At 35.3% G+C, this 24,690-nt stretch overlaps 2 protein-coding genes across 4 annotated transcripts in view; both read right to left on the bottom strand.

The window, feature by feature from the left end:
- Window positions 1–1,245: 1,245 nt before the first annotated feature.
- On the bottom strand, window positions 1,246–10,942 carry MTRF1L (mitochondrial translational release factor 1 like). Of its 2 annotated transcripts, none has more exons than XM_029223460.1 (7): window positions 10,655–10,942; window positions 7,978–8,057; window positions 5,954–6,137; window positions 5,322–5,485; window positions 3,658–3,775; window positions 2,339–2,475; window positions 1,246–1,587 (listed from the first exon to the last, which is right to left on the bottom strand). In XM_029223460.1, the coding sequence occupies exons 1-7, from the start codon at window positions 10,905–10,907 to the stop codon at window positions 1,387–1,389; spliced, it is 1,137 nt and encodes a 378-aa protein (XP_029079293.1). In that variant the 5' UTR covers window positions 10,908–10,942; the 3' UTR covers window positions 1,246–1,386. The 2 variants fall into 2 exon arrangements, 1 of the variants encoding a protein (XP_029079293.1); XR_003793659.1 differs by having other exon boundaries at window positions 1,517–1,587; window positions 2,339–2,570; window positions 10,655–10,914.
- A 7,339-nt stretch (window positions 10,943–18,281) lies between these two features.
- Window positions 18,282–24,690, bottom strand: part of RGS17 (regulator of G protein signaling 17) — an 82,355-nt gene continuing 75,946 nt past the window's right edge. The window contains exon 5 of one of the 2 annotated variants that reach the window (XM_029223462.1): window positions 18,282–19,296. In XM_029223462.1, the coding sequence (XP_029079295.1) occupies window positions 19,108–19,296 (189 nt within the window). In that variant the 3' untranslated portion in view covers window positions 18,282–19,107. The remainder of the gene's footprint in view (window positions 19,297–24,690) is intronic. The other variant, XM_029223463.1, reaches the window with a different exon arrangement.

A 24,690-nucleotide genomic window follows, 5' to 3' on the forward strand; every position in this document is an offset into this window, starting at 1 on the left:
TCACTTTCAACAAATTCTTATTTCACAAGGGTGAAGTCATTTTTTAGCGAATCTAATACATCTTAGCATATCAGAGCATTCAGGCTGGCTTACTTAACTGTATATTTTAATGACAAAAATGCCAAGTCACAGGAAAGGGAAGGACTATGCAAAACTAACCTAGTCTTAAGCTCTTAACTTCCAGTTTGCAGGAACTACTGTGACTTGAGGAACAAATGACGTGACCCATAATAGTCTCGCCTTCTCAAATGAAAATTCAGTGCAGTGTCATGAAAAAAAGGGGGCAGCGTTTGGCAGGGCTGTTCTAGAATAAGGGAAATTTAAGCAATATAATCACGTATTCCCATCTGTGATCCTTAATTGGATCCTGGTTTGAAGAAGCCAGTTAAACCATTTCGGGGAGAACTGGGGAAAACTTGAATTGGGTGTTTGAAGATGTAAGGGAATTACTGTGAATTCTGTTAGGTGTGATGATAGTATATGATTAAGTAGAACAGTGTCATTTTTTTTTTTACATACAAGCTGAAATATTTAAGGGTGAAGTGTAACATATTTATAACTTCAATTACTGAAACTAAGCAATGAGTATGGTTGTGCCAGTTACCGATTTATTGCCTTACTTTGTGATACTGGAGCTGGACCTATAAACATTTCTCCTGTGCCGGCTGGTACCATGTTAAGCTTTGTCAGTAGGGTAGGTGGACAGACAGTGCACGAGGAAGGGGCTTCTTTTGTTTCTGTTTCTATGCACAGCTGCCAGGGGTGCTCTTGGGACACTGATGGTTAATTTTATGTGTCAAGTTGGCTGGGCCACAGGGTGCCTAGGCTTCTAGTCAGCGTTACTCTCCAACAGGCCTGACTCTCCACCTGGAGGGAAGGGAAGCCCTTTCCAAGGGTATTCTTTCCTTGGGTATTCTCTCTCAGTCCTAGAGTAGTAACCTTTTATCTCCTAATAGCTAATCCCATCGTTGGTTAATTTTTTATATCAAAATTATCCCTGTTCAAATTAAAGGTATGGTTTCTGTCTCCTGACTAGAACCTTGACTAATAACAATAATTACTATCATATTTCTACTGTTTTATGTTTGAAGTTTTCCTTAAGAGTTAAACTAAATTTCTGATCATTCGTTAAATATTTTACATAAAACAAAGGACTGTTTTCCTTTCTTGTAAGAGTTCAAAATATACAACCAGAGTCATGACTATATTGTAATACTTTTTACTAATAAATTGAGAGATGATTCATATAAATTACCTATGTATTAAAAACATGTTACTCCCAATTGTGTTAACTCATGTGTTTCAAGAGAATACTGGTATGTACACAATGTGACTTGCTATAATAGAATTTTCATAAGCTATACAAGTCTTTAATAACAAGTCAACTTAAACTTTGTTGGAAATAATTTCTACCAAAGATTCATAATTAGCATAATCCTTCAATGACTGTACAAGTTCATCCAGTAGGTACTCTCCTTGCATAAAAGCTTCAAGATCATGAAGTGACTGGTTTATTCTGTGATCTGTGACCCGGTTCTGTGGAAAATTGTATGTTCTTATTTTCTCTGACCTTCCTTTAGTGCCAATCTATATATTAAAAGAAAAGAGATATGAGATACAGTTAAATTCAGGGCAACTAAACCTACAAATTTAACTTACCTGGAGATAAAGCTCTTGGTTTATAATTTACAAAAATGTTAAAAAGCAAGTTTTAAACATTCTGAATCCTCAAGTAACATGGGAACTTGATAGAGAAAAAAGAATATAGGCTTTAAAGTCAGACAGATTAGTATTTGAATTTTGAATCCTCTGCCATTTAATACTTTAAGACTTCAGGTAATTTATTTCAACTCTATAGTTTCCCCCGTTTGTAAAATACAGACAATACCTACTGCACAGTGACGGTGCACACACACAGCCTGGCGCACAGCTGATATTCAGATGCTATAGCTGAACACATATAACCCTGTGAACTAATCTGGTTGTCATCAGTGATGACAAAGTTATAATAAGGAGTTAACATAAAGTCAAATGTCAAACAGGAAGTAAGTTCAGTTTGCTTTGCAACTTTCTTCCATAATTTTCAAAGGATTCAAAATGAATGGGAATTCCATATACCTTTTTAAAATAACTTTGGTGAATGAGAAAGACACCTCTGAATATAAAAAACAGGGCAGAGGTGTAAGATTGCTATAAAACAAGTATAGCCCTTGGTTGAGCTACTTGAATTATACTCTAATTTCGACAAATACATTGAAGTGATGTTAACACATACAAAAACTTGTTTATCTAAAAATATTTTTATCTTTTAGAAGCATTTGTAAGATTTCAGTTTTACCTGAATCTTTCTAGCATTGTATCGTTTACTTGTTTCTTCTTCTACACGCAGGCTGTATAGTTTTGCACGTAACTTTTTCATAGCCATCTCTCTATTTTTCAGTTGAGATCTCTCTTGTTGGCATTCGGAAACAACACCTGAATAGTGTTATGAGAATTAAAGAGTTTTAATAGAGAAATCTTCATTTATTATCAAGGAATACTCCTTTTCCTTCTCATTCTTTTTCTTCTTCCTTTATAAAGGGAAAAAATAGGACTCTAATATAAAAAAGGAAGACTGTAAACTTAACAAGTAACTTTTACAGTTATCGGAAAACTGAAAATTTGAGTTATAGCTCAAAGTATTTCCATATTGAAGGCATACCTACTAAACAATAAGCATTAGTCATTTAAAATGGATTATTTTCTGGTACTTTCAGCTAGTCACCATAATTGTTTTTAAAGTAATAACTACTCATTATACAAACTGAATTATAAAAGTTAATCTTATTACCAGAGTTAGTCACTATTAATATTTTTGAGTATTTCCATCCACTTTTTTTTCTATTCCTGTTTATATAATATGTATTACATAAGACATCATCTTCAAGTTTAATGTGAGGATTTCCTCATATTAAAAAAGAAGAAAATGAACCCAGCACTCCCCTCAGCCACTCTCAGTCAACAGGAATTATGACTGAGATCACTTACAGTAGGCGGTTCTTGTATTCTTTCTAGACAACGGAGGGCTGTTAACCATATGCTCTTTCTCACATGTAAACCAACAGTAAAAACACGTTTAGTAATAGTGTATTGTACACTAATAGTATTTTGAAGTCTTAAGGAATATTGAGTTATAGCTCCATTGCCTTACTGTCCAGAATTAAGACAGAACCCCTAGATGTCTGCAGATGGACTTAATGGAAAGAAGCCCCTGAAATTACCTGCAAAACTTTGCATATAAGCATGTTTTTCTGGGTAGCAGGTCCAAGCTTTCATTTTCTCAAAGGAATCCATCTCCTCCTCCCTCCAAAAAAGGGTTAGAACTAGTGATTTAGACCATTTTTTGATAAAGAAGAACCCGTGATATTACGTCATTGTGAGGATTTTTTAAAATTAATGATATAGTCACTAACATGGAAATTACCTGGGCTTAGATCCCTCCCTCTTTCTGGCTTTGTAATTATCCTGCAGAGTTTCAGCTAAGGATTCAAGATAAATCAAGTATTAAATAACATCTGTATTCCTCTGATAACTGACGACCTGTGTCAGTGGAAAATTAAGTCATTCAGATTTCAATTTCTTTCTTCACTGTTTTATGTTGAAGAAATAAGTACATACCTGTCGGGAGATGAACTATCCGGACAGCACTGTCTGTGGTATTTACGTGCTGCCCCCCAGCTCCGCTGGCTCGCTTAGTATCAATTCTCAAATCTTTAGGATTAATCACCAGATTAATCTATATGTAAGAGAAAAGTTGGGATTTAAAAAAATTACATGTATGATCTCTTCAAAGGGAAGAACTGTCTATTTATAAATACATGTCATGTATAGAATTTATATAAGGTTTATAGAAGGTTTAATTTTAAGAACAGAAAGTAGTTGGAAGGATACCATTTTTTAAACTTTTCTTATTGGAAGAGCACATTATCAAAACATAAGGTAAAAGAAAAACAAACCCTCCCTCATCCTCAGAAACTGGACTTCTCAGTAATTACCCTCTTCTTACCAAGAGCAGAACTCAGAAATGTGAGTAATAGAAATGTGAATATAATAGCTAAATGATTTGAGTGCAAAAAGACTTTAGCAGAGGGGAAAAAAAATGACACTAGCTTAAGAACTATAGGAAGGTTTTATTTTGTTTAATTTTAAATAAAGGAGGATTTAAACATATTTAGAGGCAGAGGAGAGACAAACGGAAATGTTAAAGGCCAAGAAGTCAAGGGTATAGACTCAATTCATAAATACACTGGGGTCTGACATCAGGATAATGCTCTGTCCTGCGAGTCACCATCCAAAGCACTGTATTTAAAAAGCTCTTTCATGAACCATTACAGCCCAGTCTGTGAGATGTCCACAACCCCAGGAGCAGGAATCCTATCATTCACAGGCCCTCCATGTCTCCCTGGGTGGCTCCTTCCTACCGCTGCTGGAAGAATGAAATGAGATGACATATGGACCTCAGTCTTCAGTCTCCATCTTTTTCTGAAAACTCCTTACATCTCCAAGATGCTTAAGCCAAAGTGACTATATCTAGGTGTGGCTCCTCCCATCTATCCCATTTCACTCTCTCCCTTAACTGTTCTGTTGCTCATCTAGGCTTCACATAAAACTTAGACATGAAGAAAGGAACTCCATTAACCCTATTAGAGAGAAACCCTCAAACTTCCTTCTCAAATCATTCATACTCCATTCTGAAAAACAAGTCATATATTTCCTATCACTTTTCAGCAGAAGGGATATAAGCAAAATAGAACTTCCCAACTAAGCTACCTTAAAAATATTATACAGTCTGAGAATTTATCTGTGAAAATAAAGTATACTCATTATGAACACTGTAGCAATATATTTCCATTTTAATATGATTGGGTTATAAAGCAGCAATTTTGTTAAGTAATAGTTATCCTTTGTCAAAACAGGATTCTCGCTGTTAATGTTCTGGGAACAAGTCACACAAAGCAAAAGTCTTTATAAAGGTAATCACTCTCGAACTCTATTTAATATCGTTTCTCCTGTACATGGTCTCAAAATAGCTACTTGAAGCTTAGTGGTGGAGAAAAAATAATAAATAGGCCATGTAAGATTAGATCACTTATATATCCTTAATTCTTACCATCTACTGTTAAAATCATACTTTTTGGACTGTGAGAATGTATTTGTAAAAACAACTCAAAATACATGATGCAAAAGAGACACTCAATTCAGTAAAGTGAGTGTTATTACTCTGGGGGCAAGGCATTGTGCTGGTCCCAGGATTCCAAGGAGAGGGGCCTGTGGTGCCTCACCTCAGTGGGTTGGGGTAAGATCGCCACAGTCATGGTGCTGGTGTGGATACGGCCTTGCTTCTCTGTCTTGGGCACTCTCTGTACTCTGTGCACACCTCCTTCAAATTTCATGTGCTTGTAGGCTTCTGAACCCCCAATGCTGGCAGATGCATGTCTAAGGCCACCTTGAAAACATTGGGGAAAGGGAATTATTTTATTTTTCCTACCATTTATAACAACTGACCATCACTTCTACCATCTTGAAATATATTTAAAAGAGCTACATAATAAGCATATTGATTATAAAACATACTGAAAACCTTTAACAAGTCTATGATATTCACTTAATATCTTTATTTCATATAATTATTAAACATAAAGCATTTATGGTGTTAACTGTTCAGTAACACCTCTAAAGGACCACTTTTAAAAGACTATTAGTCATTCAGTGGTTAGTACTGAATGACTAATGTTTTATAGGCCATTTCAAACTTGATATATTTGCATTCAAAATTATTAAGGAAATGATAAGCATAAAACTACTTAAGCATCCTTATAAATTATAAAGCCTAGTCATGAACTTTCCAACCCTTTCCTACAATATATGTAGATAGATAAATTAAATCTATACTTTTTCAAAACAGTTTACTGACCTATTTCACTTGGAAAATATTCCAGGGTTTCAAAATGCCATCCTTTAAATGCAGCATACTGCTGATACATAGCAAATATCTCTGAGGTAAACAACATTGCCTCCTGACCCCCAACTCCTGCAGTTACCTCCAGGATCAAATCACTTTCATCCGTTTCTTCTGAGGGAACCAAAAGTAAGATAATCTGCAAATACAAAAATATCACCCCTCCTATAATTTAAAAAAACCCTCAATGATTAGATGTAGGATTTTAAATATTTAAAGTTTCCCTAAGCAAATAATTTAATATTGCTGATTCAATTTAATATTACTGTTCAATTATCTTGCCAATTAGAACCATATAATGCATAATTTCCAAAGATATTAATGTTATAACTACATTATAAATGCTATATATGTTCAGCCGACACTTACAGGTGTTTCTATTTCTTTCTGGTGTTCATGTATACATATCTGTTCTCTACTCAGTTAATAATTCAGTGCTTGCTGTGAGTAGTACACTATATTGTGTACAGCATACAAAAAGATTCTAGCTCTGTCCCTGGAAATTTATAGCCTAGTATGGCAGGAAAAAAACACTCAAATTGCATTTGTATTTTTTTCTAAGCTTCTTTAACATAGAAGAGAAACTTGCAATTTTGGAACTGGAGAGGCCTTTAGAGAAGATCTGGTCCAATTCCCTCATTTTACAAGTAAAAGAAAATGAGAATAGAAGTGAGATGACTCGTTAAAGAGCCACGCGTTAGTTACTGCCCTAACAGGCACAAGAACTCAGACCCTTGTGCCTAAATCAGTCTTCCTTTCATTACAATTCTGTGTTTCACACTGCAGTATGTACTTATTAAGGAGATACAGAAAAAAGACTTCTTAGATGAGGTGAATTAAGAAAAAAAGCTGCCAACATTTATTGGTTCTTTAATATTGACAGGCACTCTGCTAAGCACTCTACGTACTTTAATTCTTAAAACATCCTGGGCAGGTTCTATTAACAGCTCCACCTTAAGAAGTGAAAACGAAGTTTAACTCTAGTTGCCCAGTATCCTACAACTAGAAAGCGGAAGAGTCAGAATTTGAACCCAAGGCTACCCGAGTTCTGAAGTATCACTTTGTGTTGGTCAGGAGCTATACTTGCTTTCCTACTTTTCCATCTCTCTGGCCTGTGCCAATAGCATGTGACCACTCAAATCTTGAACTAACATGATAGAGTTTACATCTGTTAATTACTAGCCAATGAACAGAAACCATTAATACGTACGTTCTTCTAGGTCACAAAAAATTTAGAAAATGGGTAGAAGGCAAGCTACATGAAATCTTTCACTCTATAGTGGAACTTTTCTTCTAGACTGGTGGTGGGGACATTAATTTTTGGTAAGTTCTACACTTGGATAAAGGGAATCTCTAAATTAAGCACCTCCTTTCTAGGATCCTTCCTCACCTTATCATGTTCTTTCACTTATATTTCCAGATATATCTGCTGTAAACCTTTAAGCTGTGCTTTACAGAATTAATGAAGAGTGGATCTAATTTCATGATCCTTCGTCTAACTCCGTATGTTCTGCAGTTCTCCTAGATATAAAGCCAAAGCAATGCAATTCCATTTTAAAAATTCTAAGGGCCTATTCTAGGCTGGCACTGTAATAGTGTCAGAGACACAAAGATAAAGAAATGTTCCTGCTTCCTCCTACCATCACTCCATAACCTCTTCTTCTCATCGTCCATCCCCATCCTCACCTCTCTTTAAAAAACAAAAGAAGGAAAATATACTACCAACATTTCACTGCCTTTCTGGCAAATCCTATTAGTGTGACAGTCATCTTTCTTTCAGAGTTCTATCAATACAATCCTTTTAGTATGATAAAAAACAGGGCCATGGGGAGTATGCTTTTTCCTTCTTTAAAAACCAGTTTATAATTATAAATACTAGCAAGCTGCTTAGTTCTTGACTTGCTTTTATAAACTTCTAATAAAATACATTAGAAGTAATAGCATGCATGGATGCTTTATTCCTTGCACAAATACCATACCTGATGCTTCAATTGAGCTATTTCTTTCTGACATGAAGTTATTTCACTCTCTGCAAGTTTCCTTAAGTCTTCATTTTCATCTAAGAAAAAAAGGCAGCAGGTTAACTTTTCCTTAATTAGTATTAAATTGCTAACAGAATTCAAGGTAGTAGTTTTATTGTTATTGTAGCTTAAGGGAAAAATAACAATTATCCTGTCCTTTTAATAACTGTTATTAATTTAAAGCATATTATGCATTAGTTTTCAAAAGCATGTAGTTAAAAAAAATTTTTTTTTAAAGTTTTTCCTGATGACAAAAGAATATGTTCAAAATAAAAAGAATCTCTATAGAAAAGTATAAAGAAGCTACAAAGCTTTTCTGTAATTCTGCCTCCCCAAAATGTTCATATTAACAAATATGCTTTTAGTTTTCCAACTCAGACTCTACAATAACAAATGAATACACTGAGCTAGTTAGAAAGACCGGAAGGGGAAGAGAAGGTACCACCAGTTAGACCAAAACTGAGTTAAAAAGTAGGAAGTTATTTGTCTTACTAGTAAATGCTTCATTAATATAAAAGTGTCCACCTAAATAAACATTTAGACCCAGCCTAATACTGACAGAATATTTACATGAAGCAGTCTTCTCTCTCAGGCTTTACCTAATTCTTATTTCATCTTTCAGTTTTCATTTTTACCGTACAAAATATACCTCCTCATTCCTCTATCCTATGGACCACATGCAGCCTATAGAAAGGAGACAGGCAGAAATTTTCTTAGCTATTACAATTTTCTGTTTCTGTTGAAAGAACAAACTCTATCAGCTGGAATGTTTATTCATGTATTAACAGCCAATTATGCTGGGAGCTGGGGATAGTATGTTAAGACCTGCCCTCAAGGCAGGATTTTAGATCATTTTACTTTCCTTATATTATTCTAGGGGAGAAAAACTCACAAAAAATAACCTAAAACATTATGTGATTAAATACTAAAATAACAGCATGCTGAAGGATTTTTTGTTTGTTTTGGGGATGGGCAGAAAAAGGAAAGAATTAAGGAGAGAGAATGACAACAGCAAAACTGAGATAGGTGAATATAGGGAGTGTTGGTGGAATGGCAGGGAATTATTTTGGCAAGAATTTGGTGAAATGTAAAATGTGCTTAATTAGAAAAAGGAAAAATGAATTCTAGCCCTAGTTCAACAACCAAGGTTCTCTTAGGGCAATACATCTAACTTCTGAGTCTCAGTAATCTCAAGAATAAAATGAAAGATCTGAGCTGGATGATCTCTAAGGGGCCTTTCAGCTCTGAAATGCAGTGTTCTGGTAAGGCTAAGAAGATTGGAACTAAAGTGTAGAAGTAATCTAATTTAAATACTACATTTTATTTAATGCAGTATACCCAAAACACTACCAATTTCAACATGTAATCAATATAAAAATATATTTTTTAATATTAAGGCTTTGTGGCTGCTACTTGGACTTTAAGCTTTGCTTAAGGAATGAAACCGATTTAATTTTTTCCCAAAGGATACTATGTCACAACTATACAACTGCATTAGTCTCCCATTTTCCATGGCATCTTCAGTCCTATTCCAGGCTGCTTCTAAACTGCCACCAATCAAGATTCCTAAGCAAGAAAGCTATTCCTATCATTCACTCCGAATCTGAAAGCTTCTGCTGGCTGGATTCTGCCAACAGGATGAAATCAAACTTTGTAGGTTAGTACTTGAGCCCCCTTACAAAATGGTTCCAACCTCCCCTTTCTTGGTTAACATAGAGTTCAGTGATTAAGAGCATGAGATTTGGGGTCAGTCCTATCCAAGCTCCATTCCTTACAAGTGGTGTCACCCGAGCTGAGTTATTTTATCTTTATGTCTCAGGTTCCTCTTCTGTTGAATGAGGCTAATAGAACCTACTTCATAATTTATTACGTGAATTGTATGAGTTATTAGATAAAGGAAGCTAAGCAAAGCCTGGAATATGGCAAAGGATCAATAAAGGTTAAATTATTATTAAATCATCTAAGGGTGGGCCTTTATCCCTGTACAAGTCTTTCCCAACAAGTTCTCCTTGCTCTCCTAGGTTTTTATTGATATATATTTTCACTTATCATCTGTATTATAATTAACTTTCTTGCCCCCAATAGATTGTGACCCTCTCTAGAGCCTTTCCAAAGTGTGGGCCACAGACCAGCAACTAAGCATCCCCAGAAGCTTGTGCAAATGCAGAAACATAGGCCCCATCCAGATTCGAATGGACAAGAATCACTTGGGAAATCTGTTAAAACCGCATGTTTCTAGGTCTCAGATTCCGAGTCTGGGTTTACTTAGCACGAACCTCTTCTGTCACTTTTGCGGGTGGTCCCTGTACCACACTTAGAAACGCTGCTCTCGAGCCCATAACAGGACTAGTGCCTTATTTGTCTGGCGAGCTAATCTCCTGCTATTAAATACGCAACCAATAAAGGTCAACTTAAGTTTTGTAAAAGGGCGCAGAGCACTGTCAAGGGAGCCCAAGGAGAGGATGGGACAAGAACCCAGATGCCTTGATCTCTGATGCAATCAAAAAGGGCTGCAACCGAGCAAAGACTTCAGACTCGGAGAGAGTGTGGACATCTGAGCAGCGGCTTAGTGGCAAGGGCAAATGAAGAGTCAAGAATCTGCTCTGAATTCCGCTCCCCTAGGCACGGCCCTTACCGTGTAGCAGGTGCCCGGTCTCCTGCAGCTCCTGTTCCTTCTCGTTCAGAAGCTTGGCCACCGCCACCAGCTCAGGCCGCCTGACCTGCAACTGGACTTCAGACCCTACCTGGCGCTCGAGGAAGGTCCGCAGGGGCCCGCCGCGGGCGAATAGCTCCTCCAGTGGAAGGCTACCGCAGCTTACGTGTCGGCGGGCCGGGCCAGCAGCCTGCCGGGCCCACCGAAAAGCGCTCCGAAGAAACCTTGACCGCATAGCTACAGCCGGATGTCCGAAGCGGACAAGGGCCGGAAATTCCGGACGGAGCAAGTCTCGCGACACCGCGCAGCTTGGCAATAGGGGCGAGACCTAGCCAAGCCCCTTTCGGCGCACGCGCACGTTTAAAAGGGCCTCCCGGAAGCCTGGTTGGGAACTTCCGGCCAATTATTATTAAACGCTGTATTATTTGGGGAGGCCGGAAGTTGAGGGGCAGAGCCGGAAGCGATAGGGGAGGGTCCGAGAGACCTCGGGCACCTCCTCTAAAGGCAAGGTCAGACACGCCTCCTTGAACGAGCGGGGGCGGAGTGTTAGACCGGAAGGAGAAAGCTACAGGTTGTCGTTACGTTTTCTGACGTCGAAGATTTGTCTCCCAGGCTCTCAGGATTTAAAGTACAGCAATGGAGGGCAGCCTATGTCCGCTATAGGGGCTGAGGTCACAGCACGGTTGTCCTCTCTCTTGCCAGCCTGGACTGTCGTCTCCAAGAGCGACTTGTAGGATGGTTATCAGTGTGTACGTGTGTTTACTCTTCCAATTTTCCTGCTCATGTTTCTCTTTTCGACGGTGGTTAAGGTTCGTATTAACAAAGACGTGACAAGTAGACTCGAAGGCAACCACGAGTGATTTAGCAGTCTGCTTTCCTGCCCTTTATCTGCCACTTAATTTACCTGCTTTAAAGCGGCTTCCTTCCACACCGAGTCTCATGCCCATTCTCACTTATTGCTTGTTAGCTTCTTTTTAAGGTGGTTGAGCCGTTCCATGTTGCAACTAATCACAGCCCAGCAAAGCCTTCAGAGCCCCGCCTCCGGTAGCCCCGTCTCCCCAAAACCACCAACCTCCACCCCGAAACTTGAGAGTGGATTAGTGCCAGGAATACTTAAGTTTACTGGTATAATGCTTTTGCATTTTTCAAAAGACCTTTTCATAGCCCACCAGAGGAATGTATATGAGGGAATGATACAATCTAGACAGGCCTGACGATGCAAGGGCTGAACGTCCAATCTGGGAACTCCCTCTACCTAACTGGTTTGAGCAGGATTTACTAAGTGGTGGTGTAACTGTACAGAGACCTAATATACCCAAAATCTTCTTACTTATTCTTGTAAAAAAATGGTAAAATACGGGAGCCCTTGACAAGGTTAAGTCATTCTTAAGTCATCTAATCAGAATTGTTGAGGTTAAGTATAAATTCTTATAAAATGAGGTTGCATCGTTTCTTTGCTCTCTATATACAAATGCAAAGTAGAATGAGCTGACTCTCCAAATAGTATAGAACAAAAATAGGTTTTGCCACTTAGAAGCTTCAACTAACTCAAATCTTCTTTCACTTTGAATGTGTATTAAGCCACACTACTTTATAAAATTGTTTTGCTTTAAAAGTGATCCAAACCCAATTTTAAAAATTCTAATCCGAGTATAGAACAGGACTGATTAGGTTGTCTGTATCTCTTTTAGGAATAGTTTTTTTCCAAGTCTAAACTCAACTTTGAATATTAGTTTAAGCATAGAAATTGTGGGAGCTACTTGAACTCAACATAAATCTCTCAGCTGAATTCTCAAAACGAGTTATTTCAAGAGTATAGTTTATTATTTATAAAAGGTGCAAAAATGTAACAAGTGATAACCTTATAGAACAATGTAAAGAATCCTGCCAGCAATTATTTTCCCTCAGATGTGTAAGCAATTTAAGCAACATAATTAAGTGCACCTTTACTCCTATAGTGTTACACCAATGAGGAAACAGTAACTTTTCTAAGGATACATTGGTGAATTCTTTATTCAAAACATTTTTAAAAAGTCAGTGTAATGCATGTGCATTTTACAATAATATCCATAGGTTTCCACAATATAGTCAAATGAAAACAGCTTTAGTTTTACTTTGAAAACTCAAAGAAATATACACTGTTCGAGATTTCTGCATTTTTTTCCATTATGGTCATGCTTAAATTCTATTACATGTTGAAAATTCTAGCATTTTCAGGAAGTCTGATATTGTACATAGGTAAAATAATAAAATAGATTCAAGGAAGGGGGCATAAAAACCCAAAACAACTTAAGTTGGTGGAAAAATAATCTGGATTATCTATTCAATTTATAAGTACCTACAGTTATTCTGGCATTGCAAAATAACCAAACATGGCATCTCAAGTTATATTCATGCATTCAAAATTTCTTTATGGTCCACTAATAAATATTGGTGAAGTCCAAGATATGGATATAGATTATTAAGTACAATGAACATGGTAGAAAAAATTACACACGTTCAATATAAATTTTACAGAACCAAACACATTGAAATACTTTTTAATATTTAGCAAACACCCTAAAATCATATACAAGATACACTGTATTTATGACAAATAGTTTAAAGCAAGGGGGGAAAAATCAAGCCTTTTACATTATTCCAGTATTCAGTGTTCATTGTTCAGTGGAAGGCAATATAGAAAAGTACTCAGCAAAATCATCATCAATTTAGATTACCTTTTATGACAGTAAAACTAAAATCTTCACTATCCAAGGGATGCAGAGGATTAAGGTAATCATACAGGTAGTTCAAGGGAAAAAGTTAACTTTCACCTCCTTTAAGTGAATGTTCAAGCTAACACCATTTTGGAGTTTTACTTTCCCATATCAATTTCCAGTTCATTATATTTTCTTCATAGCATTGGTTAGCAGTCATTTAATGGAACCTAGTAGCAATGCTGAGGAATCTGCTCAGAATATTTTTATCTCAGTGTAAATGTCCAGTAAATTTACATCCAGTATACCCTCTTAAAAAATGTATCACTTTACAGTGGAAAAACCTAACAGACATTACCTCAGCCAGGTGATGAAGTTCAACATCGACAATAATAAGTCGTAATGAATGATGGTATGTACCTTTGAATGGTGTGATATGAATGGCACTTCTGCCGTCTTTCTTCCAAAAACTGGTAACACCTGTCTAATCGTGGGAAAAAGATCAGACAAATTCCAGTTGAGGGCCATCTTACAAAATACTAGACCTGTACTCCTCAATACTATCAAGGTTACCAAAAACAAGAAAAGTTTGAGAAAATGTCACAGCTAAGAGGATACATGATGACTAAATGTAATGTGGCATCTTGAATCCTGGAACAGAAAAAAGACAGTTAAAAGCTAAGGGAATCTAAATAAAGTGTAGACTTAATAATGCATTGATATTGTTTCATTAATTGTGACAAATGTTTCATGGGTGTGTCATATATGGGTTCTATCTATACTATCCTTGGAATTTTTCTGTAAATCTAAAACTATTCTAAAATAAAAGGTTTAATGAAAACTTTTATGAACATACAACTGCCTTTTATTTACTTATTTTCATGATAAAATTATTTAAAAAATCATACTACCTTAATAGTAAAAAGAATGCTTTCTGTTCCGTGCCAGTCAATGTTTTCTACAGGCCAATCTCTTTTGGTTTAGTTTTACCTCTAACCACCACATATTTGTTTGGCAAATTAACTGATATTTATATTCTTCCTATCCTTGGGAATGTTTTATTTCCTGTGGAAATAAAATTTTCAAATGATTTCTCTTATTTAAACTTTGATTTAAACCTACAATATTATACACACACTCACACATATGCATATGCACATCTAAATATATCTGTGTGTGTGTCATTGAAAGAAACATACTTCTTGTTTGTAGCTTCAGTGTGATGTTGGTGAACTGAGAACAGTGATTTTGAATCACATTATTGAACAAAGCAATAACATATTCATATATTCCTCTGTCTTAAAATAAGCTTGCTTGTATTTTTTAATGAATAATTAAATCAGATTTTTAAAGTATAGTTTGAAAAAAATCGGGGGAAAGTGCATTTAAATGGCATTTAATACATACATTCTTGAAAATGGGAATTATTATTGAGCTGGAGAACTTTGATAAAATAGTAATATCATATGTAACACTTCATTCTTTCCATGTTTATTTCATTCCCATGGCCATCCTGTAAATTATTATATTCCTCATTTGAAGATAAAGAAACAGGCTCAGAGAGGATAAGTGATTTGCCCAAAGTCATATGAGACAGAAACGTAACTTGAAACCAAATTTATAATTAAAGGCTGGTATCTGGAAACAAAACTTATTGCTCTGTGCACTGTTGTGTGTTGCAAGGATACTACTAAGAGTGTTGCAGAGAAGATCTGAAGCAAGTTTTTGGTATCAGTTTCATTGGTAAATATTTGAAGTTGCAGCAAGTAAGGAATAACTAAACTTTTTGCAGATTGAGTATTGTTTTCTCAGGAGAACAAACATATTGGTCAGAAATTTTTTAAAAACTGAAAAGAGCATGCAAATATAAGTGTCTGAAAACTATGAAAATTAAGGTCATAAACTGTCAACATAAATACACAGGCAAAAAAAATTCTGGAAATATCTTTACCACTTTTCAGAATAATTTGCCAATGTATCTAATGCAAAGTTTTCAAAACTCAAGTTTGACAGGGTTCTATCTATAGACATTTTGGACCTAAGAAATTTTAGGTGGCTTATTTTCCTATTTTCTGATTGTATGTTAAATTTCATCCTTGTATATTTCTTCCTCAACACATCTGGTATATTGCATTTTTTTGCAAATGTAGTTTGTTACAATTACAATATGACATTTTTTTCAATGTAAGTTAAAAGTGTATAGAAAAAAATGGATAAATTCAAAAAATAAGAATCAGGTGTTATTTTAAATCAGCTTAATGGGGTGAAAGTGTATTTTTTTGCCCCTAATAAATAAATACTATTTACTTATTTCTACAATCTTTTTGCAAAACTGAACTATCAGGTAAATATATGATACACATTTCATTCCACAAGTAAGAATCTAGGCAGCATTAAAGGATACGAATAAACACCCCATGCACCATGACCAAATATCAGAACTGGTCATCCTATGTACATATTTTAAAATTGAAAAAAAAGGACCACATTATGGTTGATTGATTGCACTTGATTTTTGATTGATTTTTGCACTTCATAGTGTTGATATCAAGATTGTGTTTTGCTATTGTTCTCTTGCCAGTGCACCTGCTGTGCTTAGAGCTGCCCTATAACACTGTCGGGACATCTGTATTACCTTTAGGTAACATAATAATAGTTATCCAGAGTAAAGAAGCATCATGCATTCATTATTAGTGTGATCTATGTTCAAGATCCATCTCTGAAGAAATCTCTCCAATTTATATAAATATATGTATACATATTCATATATAATCTATATCCTCTACTTTTCTTTCCATTATAGACACATCTGAAGTTAGGCATTATTTAAAGAGCATTAACCTCTTTCTGTGTGCATTAGCAGATTCTAACAGTATACAAAGATATCTTGGCAATGTAAAATATAAAGTGTACCTTCTAAAGTGCTAATTTTTCCCCAGGGAGGAATTTACTCACTAGGAAAAATCAAACTCTACCAAAACAAATATTGTGCTCTTGGAATGGTAGCATAGACACCAGTTGAGGGCTTTTTTTTGTTTATTATAGCTCTGTAATTAAAACTGAAGGAATTATACCATACTTTAAAAATTGGTAGAGTTGCAAGTACACAGACATACTCTTACATGGAAACTTTAAACATTTTGAAATTAAAAGAGAAACACTCCCCTCCCCTGAAAATAGGAATTTAGCAGGGAAATCTCACGTAACATCTGATGTGTAAATCTACTCTAGAATCATTCTCAACACAACTTCCTAATCAGATTTCAAAAGGATATACTAGCTTCAAAATCTGTATACTACAAATGCCCAGAGTTAGAGATTAGGACTCTTTATAAGGGCCCTTATCTTTTACATTTGGTAAAATATTAAAGGTATTGTCAAACAGACAATTCATCTAATAGTCCAAAGTATCTTATAAAGATAACTTATGACTAACAAGTCACCATCATATATAGTAACAACAAGAATATAAAGTCTACATTTAAAAAGATTGATGCATGCAGTGTATCATAGCATATTACATATTTTCTAGTCATGTGCCTCAAACACAGCAACAAGTATGATATTACAACATATATGTGTATACAGCATAGCATAACAATTCTAATCAAGAAAAAAATTAGATAATTTAGGAACAATAAACTTCACAATAGAAGTGATGATTATTCTTTTAGCTTTTTCTTCACTCGTTAGGAAAAAAATACGACATTTTGTAAACATCTTCATAGCTATCTTTTTCACCATATTACTGAAAACTATTGTTCAAATAGTAAATATCTAATTGACATGGATAAAGCATGTCTTAACACACTAACACTTTCAGACAGAAACACGCATTTGTTAAAAGAAATAATTATTATAAATATTTTCTATCTTGTATTTTAACTACATTTTCATAAATAATGTATTTAAAAGTGCTGAATATAGTAGGATAGTCAGCAACGCCAGTGTAAACAGAAACGTTTTGTTTTCTACTCTGCAAACTTTTTTTTTTTAAATCCCATTTTGTCAAACACTGCAACAGTTAAAATATTTGCATAGGGAATAGATAATAGCCCTTTTAATCATATCTCCTGAATTCTGTATAAGTTAGAAAATCAAATTCACTTAAAAAAGCAATTCTTGAAATGTTTTAAGTTTATGGAAAAAGAAAATTACGATGTCAACCTTTCAAGTAAAATAAATGTTAAAAAGAAAACCCCAAACTTGATTTTTTTAAAAAAACTTTAATAAATTAAAAAAATGAGAGGTAGTTAAAAAAATGACAAAGGAAACTTATAATTTTAATATCCTTAATATAAGGCCAGTATTCTTAGTGGATATAAATATGTTTAAAACTTTCATTTTAGGTTACTCAATATTTATTAAGTTTAAGATTAAAAAAATAGCCTCCAGGGGATGTTAATATTCAAATGTAACACCTTGATATAAATATGACACTGACTTTTGTGTGTGTGTGCGAGATAGGATACTGTTTTCTTGAATGTCAAAAGTACGTGCCAATGTCAGGCAAGTATTTTTTGTCTTAAAGATTTAGTAGTACATATAAAAAATAATACGGCAGCTAAAAGATTTGAGCACTGTACTGCCTTTCAATTATGGATCAGAATGGTTTGGTTTTAACATTTTTTAAATAAGTCATTTTAAAGATACTATGTGAAAACAGTTAAGGTCTGAAGTAGAGAATTGTCTTCTAGAGAACCCCTATAAAACTTTTCTTGCTTAAAAACTTAGCTTTTCTTGGATTTCACTTTCAAGGAAAATATGCCACAGCACAGATGCTATTCATCAAAAGTTTTATGATGCTACATATAGGCATTCCTTTATTAAATCCTTTCTTTATATTCCAAAACTAAGTTATCAAGCTTATTATTTTTTTTTGCTAAAGTACATACTTTACACAACCATTTTAGAACTGGAGAGCCAGTCTTTAATAAATTAATTACAGTATTGGACATCTGATACATAGATTCATTTTCCTCTATTACAGTTAAAAACAATATCACTCTTTGATTTGTCTTTGAGATAGAATATCTTCAGATTGTTTTGTGCTTTTTTTTCTCTTTTCTTCATATATATATATATGAAGAAAACTCTTCCGTAATGAAAATGCCACAGTTTTGGCAGTGAACAACCAGAGGAATTCCCCATTAGGATTTTCCAACAAACAGAGATAAATAGCTCTTTTTTCATGTACAGAAATATTGGCTTCAAAATTAGTGTACTGAACACAGTATATAGCATGTTGAATATCATAGTTACAATTTAAAAATTGGCTTTTTCTGTCTTAGATTATATTTAAAAATGCAAACCACAGCCAACTTTTTGGCAATTATTTCTATAAGACCATATTGCACAAAAGTCCTTAAATACAGATATAAGTTATGCCATTGGCTTAAATATTAACAACAACTACATGGCAAATGAAGCAGTTTTACTTTGCACATGCAGTCTCTGGATACACTAGGAGACTGTTCATAGGACTACAAATACAGTTTGCTTGCAAGTAGAATGCGTGTTGAATGAAACAAACTTAATTTGGCAATTCATTGTTTCAGGTGGTATTTTCTCCAAACGTAACTCCTTGATACAAAATGGAGACAAAGACCATATGGTTGTATTTTCACAGTAGCCTGAGGAATGCTAAACTGTAGTTCTCCAGGAACTCAGTTTCAGGTGTTATTTAACTACTTTTATTTCTCATCCCAGCCCTCCAAAATGATTTTTTAAAAATAAAAATTAAGATTCAGAAGTAGAGCTGGCAGTACTTTCAACAAATGACTTATAAATCTGAGAGTTCAAAAACCTTGGGAAAGAATCTCTGTGCATTAAGGTATATATCTGAAGTTGGGCATCTTCATACATGTGAGCATTGGGATCCAACAGATTTCTGTTGATCACCTCTCTAACTCGAGAATCGAGGCTGACCTAAAAAGAAATAAGAGCAGATACATTAAATAATATTTTTTCAAAAGATCTCAACTAAGTAAGTATAGATTCATGACATTTCAGAGGAACCTCACAGAATAACTCTAAAATCTTGAGGTTAGGGGCTTCCCTGGTGGCGCAGTGGTTGAGAGTCCGCCTGCCGATGCAGGGGATGCGGGTTCGTGCCCGGGTCCGGGAAGATCCCACATGCCGCGGAGCGGCTGGGCCCGTGAGTCATGGCCGCTGGGCCTGCGCTTCCGGAGCCTGTGCTCCGCCACGGGAGAGGCCACAACAGTGAGAGGCCCGCATACCGCAAAACAAAAAAAAACAAAAACAAAAAAACAACAAAAAAACAAAATCTTGAGGTTATGTTTTCAAAGGTTACGTAATAACCCTGCATACTTTTCTCCTTCAAAAGTTGAATTAAACAAACAAAAACCAACTTTTAAACCAGAATTTTAGTTCAGATATCTTGGCTTACTTGGATGTATCTTTTCTACGCATTCACTCAGGAGTTTTTTTGACAATTTCTATTCATTGTTGCGGTGCTAGAGAATTCCCTGGCCAGAATACAAATTGACGTCCTCCTATTATGAGACTGCTGGGGTAACTCTCTTGATGGAACAAGGCAAAAATCTGGTGGAGAGTAGTTCTCTGTCAAAACTTAACACGCATATCAAGTGCTGATTCCCAATAGTTTCAAATCCCAACAAGTCCTCCCGTGTCAGAAGGAGGACACCAGGAATGTGGAAGGGCTGAGCAGAGCAGAACGACAGCACACACTCTTCAGCTCTTCTATCTACCTGGCATGGCATAGGACACTCTGTAGCCCATACTTGGGAATACATCCAAAGGTCTCTGTACTAAAGATTAAGCAGAATATTTACTTGAAATTCAATCTCTGAAAGGAGAAATGTAAGTAGGAATTCAGAGTACCCATTAATCATACAGTGTTATTTGAAAAGTGTAAAGAAATTAAATTCTGCAAGTGATTCAGTTCTGTTTTTTGTTTTGTTTTGTTTTTTTCCTCCCTAAATGCTAATCTGGTTGGAACTGGTAGAGCATGTTGAAATGGGAAGGGGGGGAAATTAAATACCAATAAATGTACACTCTGGGAAAAGAACTAAGGCCTGCTCTGAAATGACATGTTAGCAACACCCTCTAAGAGGAAAACCACCTCAGAGTCTTGATTGGTGTCCATAGTTCTCACTGTTGAACAAAGACTAGGGCATTGTGATCCACAGTTATTTGTCTCATGATGTACTCAAGTCTATACAAACCTTTCATATTTATAGCTGAACGTTTCGTCACAAGCATTTTGCAAAAGCCTTTTTGGTTTCGGCTTCTTTTCCCACCCACTGTTTGGACTAAGCCTGGGATCTGAAACAGTCCCAATGACGGAAGCCACTCATATTCCATTTGGTGTCCCCAGATGCCTGAGCTCAACAGCCCATGTGGTGTTGGGTTCCTTGATATACACCAGGGATGGCTGCTAGGGGAGGATGTGTCGGGAAATGGTGATCCAGACTAAATTTCTGTGGTTTAGCTAGACTAACATATATAGAAAAAATTAAATGTTTCTTGGCTGAACTGTATATTCTTCTCTCTAAATTCTAAAGAAAAAAAGAAAAGATGTTCTGGAAATGGATCGTTTACATTTTATTCTCTGTGTTACTGCCATAAGAGGTCATCGTCAAGTACCAAGTAATAAAAAGTACAGAATTTTTATCTAAGCTTTCTCTTTAAAAATATCATTAGTTTTTCTACTCAAAAGGAAAATATTGACATTGGAGTTTAAAGTGATAGATCTTATTCTGAAATGTGGTGTTATGGTCAAGTGAATCTTAACAAACATATTCTATTATTTTTGTAAATGGTGCTCTTACTTTCAAACTTGGGAAATTTTTCTTTCATTGGAGAGAGAAACATTAGATTAGTGATAAAGAGGTCATTTATTTCTTAAAGAATAGCATAATGAAATATATGCTATTTAACATATATGTTCCCTAACACATATAATTAACATATTTAACATGTGATAAACTGATAACAGTTTATCAGTAGCTGGAATAATATTAGTTATCTGAAAACAGTGAAATAAAATAATTTAAATTAGTAAATGTGTTGAGTCTTCGCTGTATAATTAAAACATTTTCTTGGCTAATTAAAAACAGTAGTGAAATGCAGTACAGAAAGTAGTACCATTCAACATTAGTAATCTGTAACAAAAACACATTTGCTATTTCCATTTGAAAAATAAAATATTTTCCTAAATATCTGGTTGTTTGTTTGAAAACGTCTGTCAGTCAAAACAAGTGTCAAACAACAAGGATAAACCCCATGAGCATAACAGTCTATAGTTTCATCTTGTAGGATCTTTGTGCTTCGATTGTGGAACATCTATAATACAAGTCAGTGTGGGTGGATCCCAGCATGGGCCTGAGCCATTGTCACCCTAGGATTCACCCATGACTGGATGGCTTGTAAGGCCAATGCATAGGACTGAGGAGTTTTCTGTAAAGAACTCATGCTAGGGGAAGAGAAAGTTGAGTAGCACAAGACAAGAGCTATCCTTGGGCAATGGAAATTCTTTTCTTACTCAGTCCTCACAGACTCCCATTTAGGTGGGGTGAAGGGAGGGACGCAGTGCAGCAATAACAGTTAAAAAACGATCTACTACTGTGGGACAGGGCACAAGAGGGCACTGAGAGACTTGGCAGCATTTAACTGGCAGTTTTAGCAGTGCTGGAAATGTTGGCAGTGTTGAGAGGTGGTAACTGAAGCTTTAAAAAGGCATAAGTGACTTTGTGACAGGACTCAATGAACTTGGAAGCATCCATTCCCACAGGGAGTAGGAGACAGAGAAGAAGAAAAGCACGTGGCGTGCAAACATAAAAATATGCACCAGCAACTCCACAAACTAATTGGGGGGAAAATGAAATGAAAGCTAAAGGTTCAACAAGAGTATGGGGGGTAAAGTGGGGAGGGTGAAAACAGAAATCTTTCTAGTGTGGTTGGGCAAACCTGGGTCAAATTGAATTAAATATTATGCTTGATAGATTTCCTAGCAGTGGAGCCAATTCATGTAAAATAGGTCAGTATTAGCAAAAGGGAGCACACCAAGTTTTGACCGTCTTCCCCTTCTAGTCATCGTGGAAATGTTGACTCTTTGGACATTTTTTCGGTGGAATTGTACTGAAGATGATGAATTACCACTAAAAGTCTTTTACTCTCATAAAGACCCTCCGAAGTCAATTAATACCTTGAACAGTTTTTTTTACACATAATGATTTAATTTTTCTCCCATTTTTTCCACTTTAGTTTTAATTTTACTGAAGCTGCTTTACTTAGGGTTATTTTCTAAGTAAAATTCTGATTAATTTTTTTCTTTTTCCTTTATAAGTCCACATTCAATTTTACCAATTATAGTTTTTGCCATTGGAAATGTTCTTTATAATTTTAACTAAATTAGGTCTTCTCATGTAAAATTTTACAGATCTGAAGGCTATCTGGTTTTCCTATCTGTTTTAATACACTTTTACCACGTGTGTTTTTAGTCATATTATTTTGTGTTGGTTATTTCTACTGAAAATGATTATAAATTACAAATAAGATTGATTATTGGAATGTGTTTCTTGGACCAAACATCACTGGTAGGATAAAGTGGAGTAGCCATATTTCTGATGGCGTACAAATGATGGGAAAGTTAATCTTGTTTCTGAAGGAGGGTTCAGACATGTGGTTAAGGTTACTAGTTCTTATCGTGTCTCAAGTTTAAGTTTGGGTTCATAGAAATCCATAGTAGTATCATGAATGGAACAACTCATCAGCATATTGTAGTTGGAAGAGCATCACACTTGGAATCAGAAGATCTTAGGGTTGTGTTCTCTCTCTACCAGATATAATTCTAATATCCTTGTTTTACTTCTTTGAAAATCAATTCCCTTTCCTATAAAATGGTGCCATCTGTCCTAGAGGCTAAAGGATTCTTGTGAGACTTATACTGTAATAATATACGTAAGACCATTTTGTCAACAACAAAGTTTAAGCCCAGTGTAAAGTAATAATAGTAATGATAATAATAATTGAGCATATGTATAATGACACCTCAAACCCAATGTCTTTAGACTTTGTATCAACTTGAATTTTACCTTCTCAGAGTGACCTTACCTGACTAACCCTATTCTAACTACATCATTTGACCTCCACCCCCATCATAATGTTTATCACGATTTTTAGTTACTTGTTTTTGACATGATTTGTTTGTCTTCCTAAAATGAAAGCTCCATAAGGTATAGGCCAATGTTCACCATCATATCCCTAACATCTAGCCCAGTACCTGGCTCATAGGAAGTACTCAATAAATATTTTTTGAATGATAATATGCATGCACAAAGAAATGAATCTAGGAAAGTACAATCATGAGTCCTGTTTAGAAAAACTGATTTAAATTATTGAGAGTGCTAAATTCACATGATTTTGCACGAAGAAACATCTGTCTATGTGCACACATAGGACCCACGTGTCTTTCACATATGCATTATGTTTAGATAATTCTGGTGTTTAAATAGGCTTTTTGCTTTTTTCTCCCTGATAGCAACTGGAAGTTTAGGGTGAAATCAGAAGAAGCAAACAGTTCCTACTACTATAAAAACTGTCATTCAGCAGAGCCTGAAAGTCATAGATTTAGTGGGTTTTTGAGCTTTTTCCATGCCCGCATTCTACAGAACAAGGTATCTAAGGCTGCAGAGCACTGAAGTGAGTTTCTTAGTGTTAAACAGATGGTTAAGTGGCGGGGCTGGATTACAGCCCTGGTTAAGGACAATGCTGTCACTAGATATCTGAACACACATAGTTTTCTTCAATTCCAATAAGTCTTACAGTTGTTTCAGCATTTATAGATATTTCTTTATTCAACAGCTCAATGCTGTTTAAGTTGGTCATAACTTTTAAGCAAACTTTTTATTAAAGTTCTTTATTTTGCTGGGTTTGTCTTTTCAATACTTGATATAAGTTGCCACTGGCATCTGTGATGCATAGCAAGCCTACTATTAGTCTTAAATTCCTCTTTATTACGTCCATTTGTTTTCCCTTTGAGGACAAAGAAGAAAATGCACTTTTGAAAGAAATGTTATTTTTGTCTGTTTTTAGATTTTTTTTTTTTTTAATTTAAAATTTGGTCATTTCCCCTCTTGAAATGCATGCTATGCCAAGAGTGGAAGTTATATTGCCTCCTGGTTGTAAACATCTATTTTATAACATAACATCCAAATTATTAAAAATGCATATAACATGATCTTAAAACAACGAAATGTAACATTCAGCACTCTGGCTTCATGAAGGAAATATGCTATGTGTGTATATATATATATATATATATATATATATATATAT

This window comes from Monodon monoceros, unplaced genomic scaffold (genome assembly GCF_005190385.1).
Source record: "Monodon monoceros isolate NGI ecotype Baffin Bay Population unplaced genomic scaffold, NGI_Narwhal_1 Super_Scaffold_15, whole genome shotgun sequence".
In the NCBI taxonomy this organism is placed as follows: Eukaryota; Metazoa; Chordata; class Mammalia; order Artiodactyla; family Monodontidae; genus Monodon; species Monodon monoceros.

Bases quoted from the DNA above. Each gene is read 5' to 3' on its own strand.
- MTRF1L (XM_029223460.1), bottom strand. From the start codon at position 10,907: ATGCGGTCAAGGTTTCTTCGGAGCGCTTTTCGGTGGGCCCGGCAGGCT. The intron at 6,138-7,977 runs GTATGGTATTTG...TTGTATTTGCAG, and splicing joins TAGCTCAATTGAAGCATCAG to ATTATCTTACTTTTGGTTCC. The intron at 1,588-2,338 runs GTAAAACTGAAA...TTTAATATATAG, and splicing joins ACAATGCTAGAAAGATTCAG to ATTGGCACTAAAGGAAGGTC.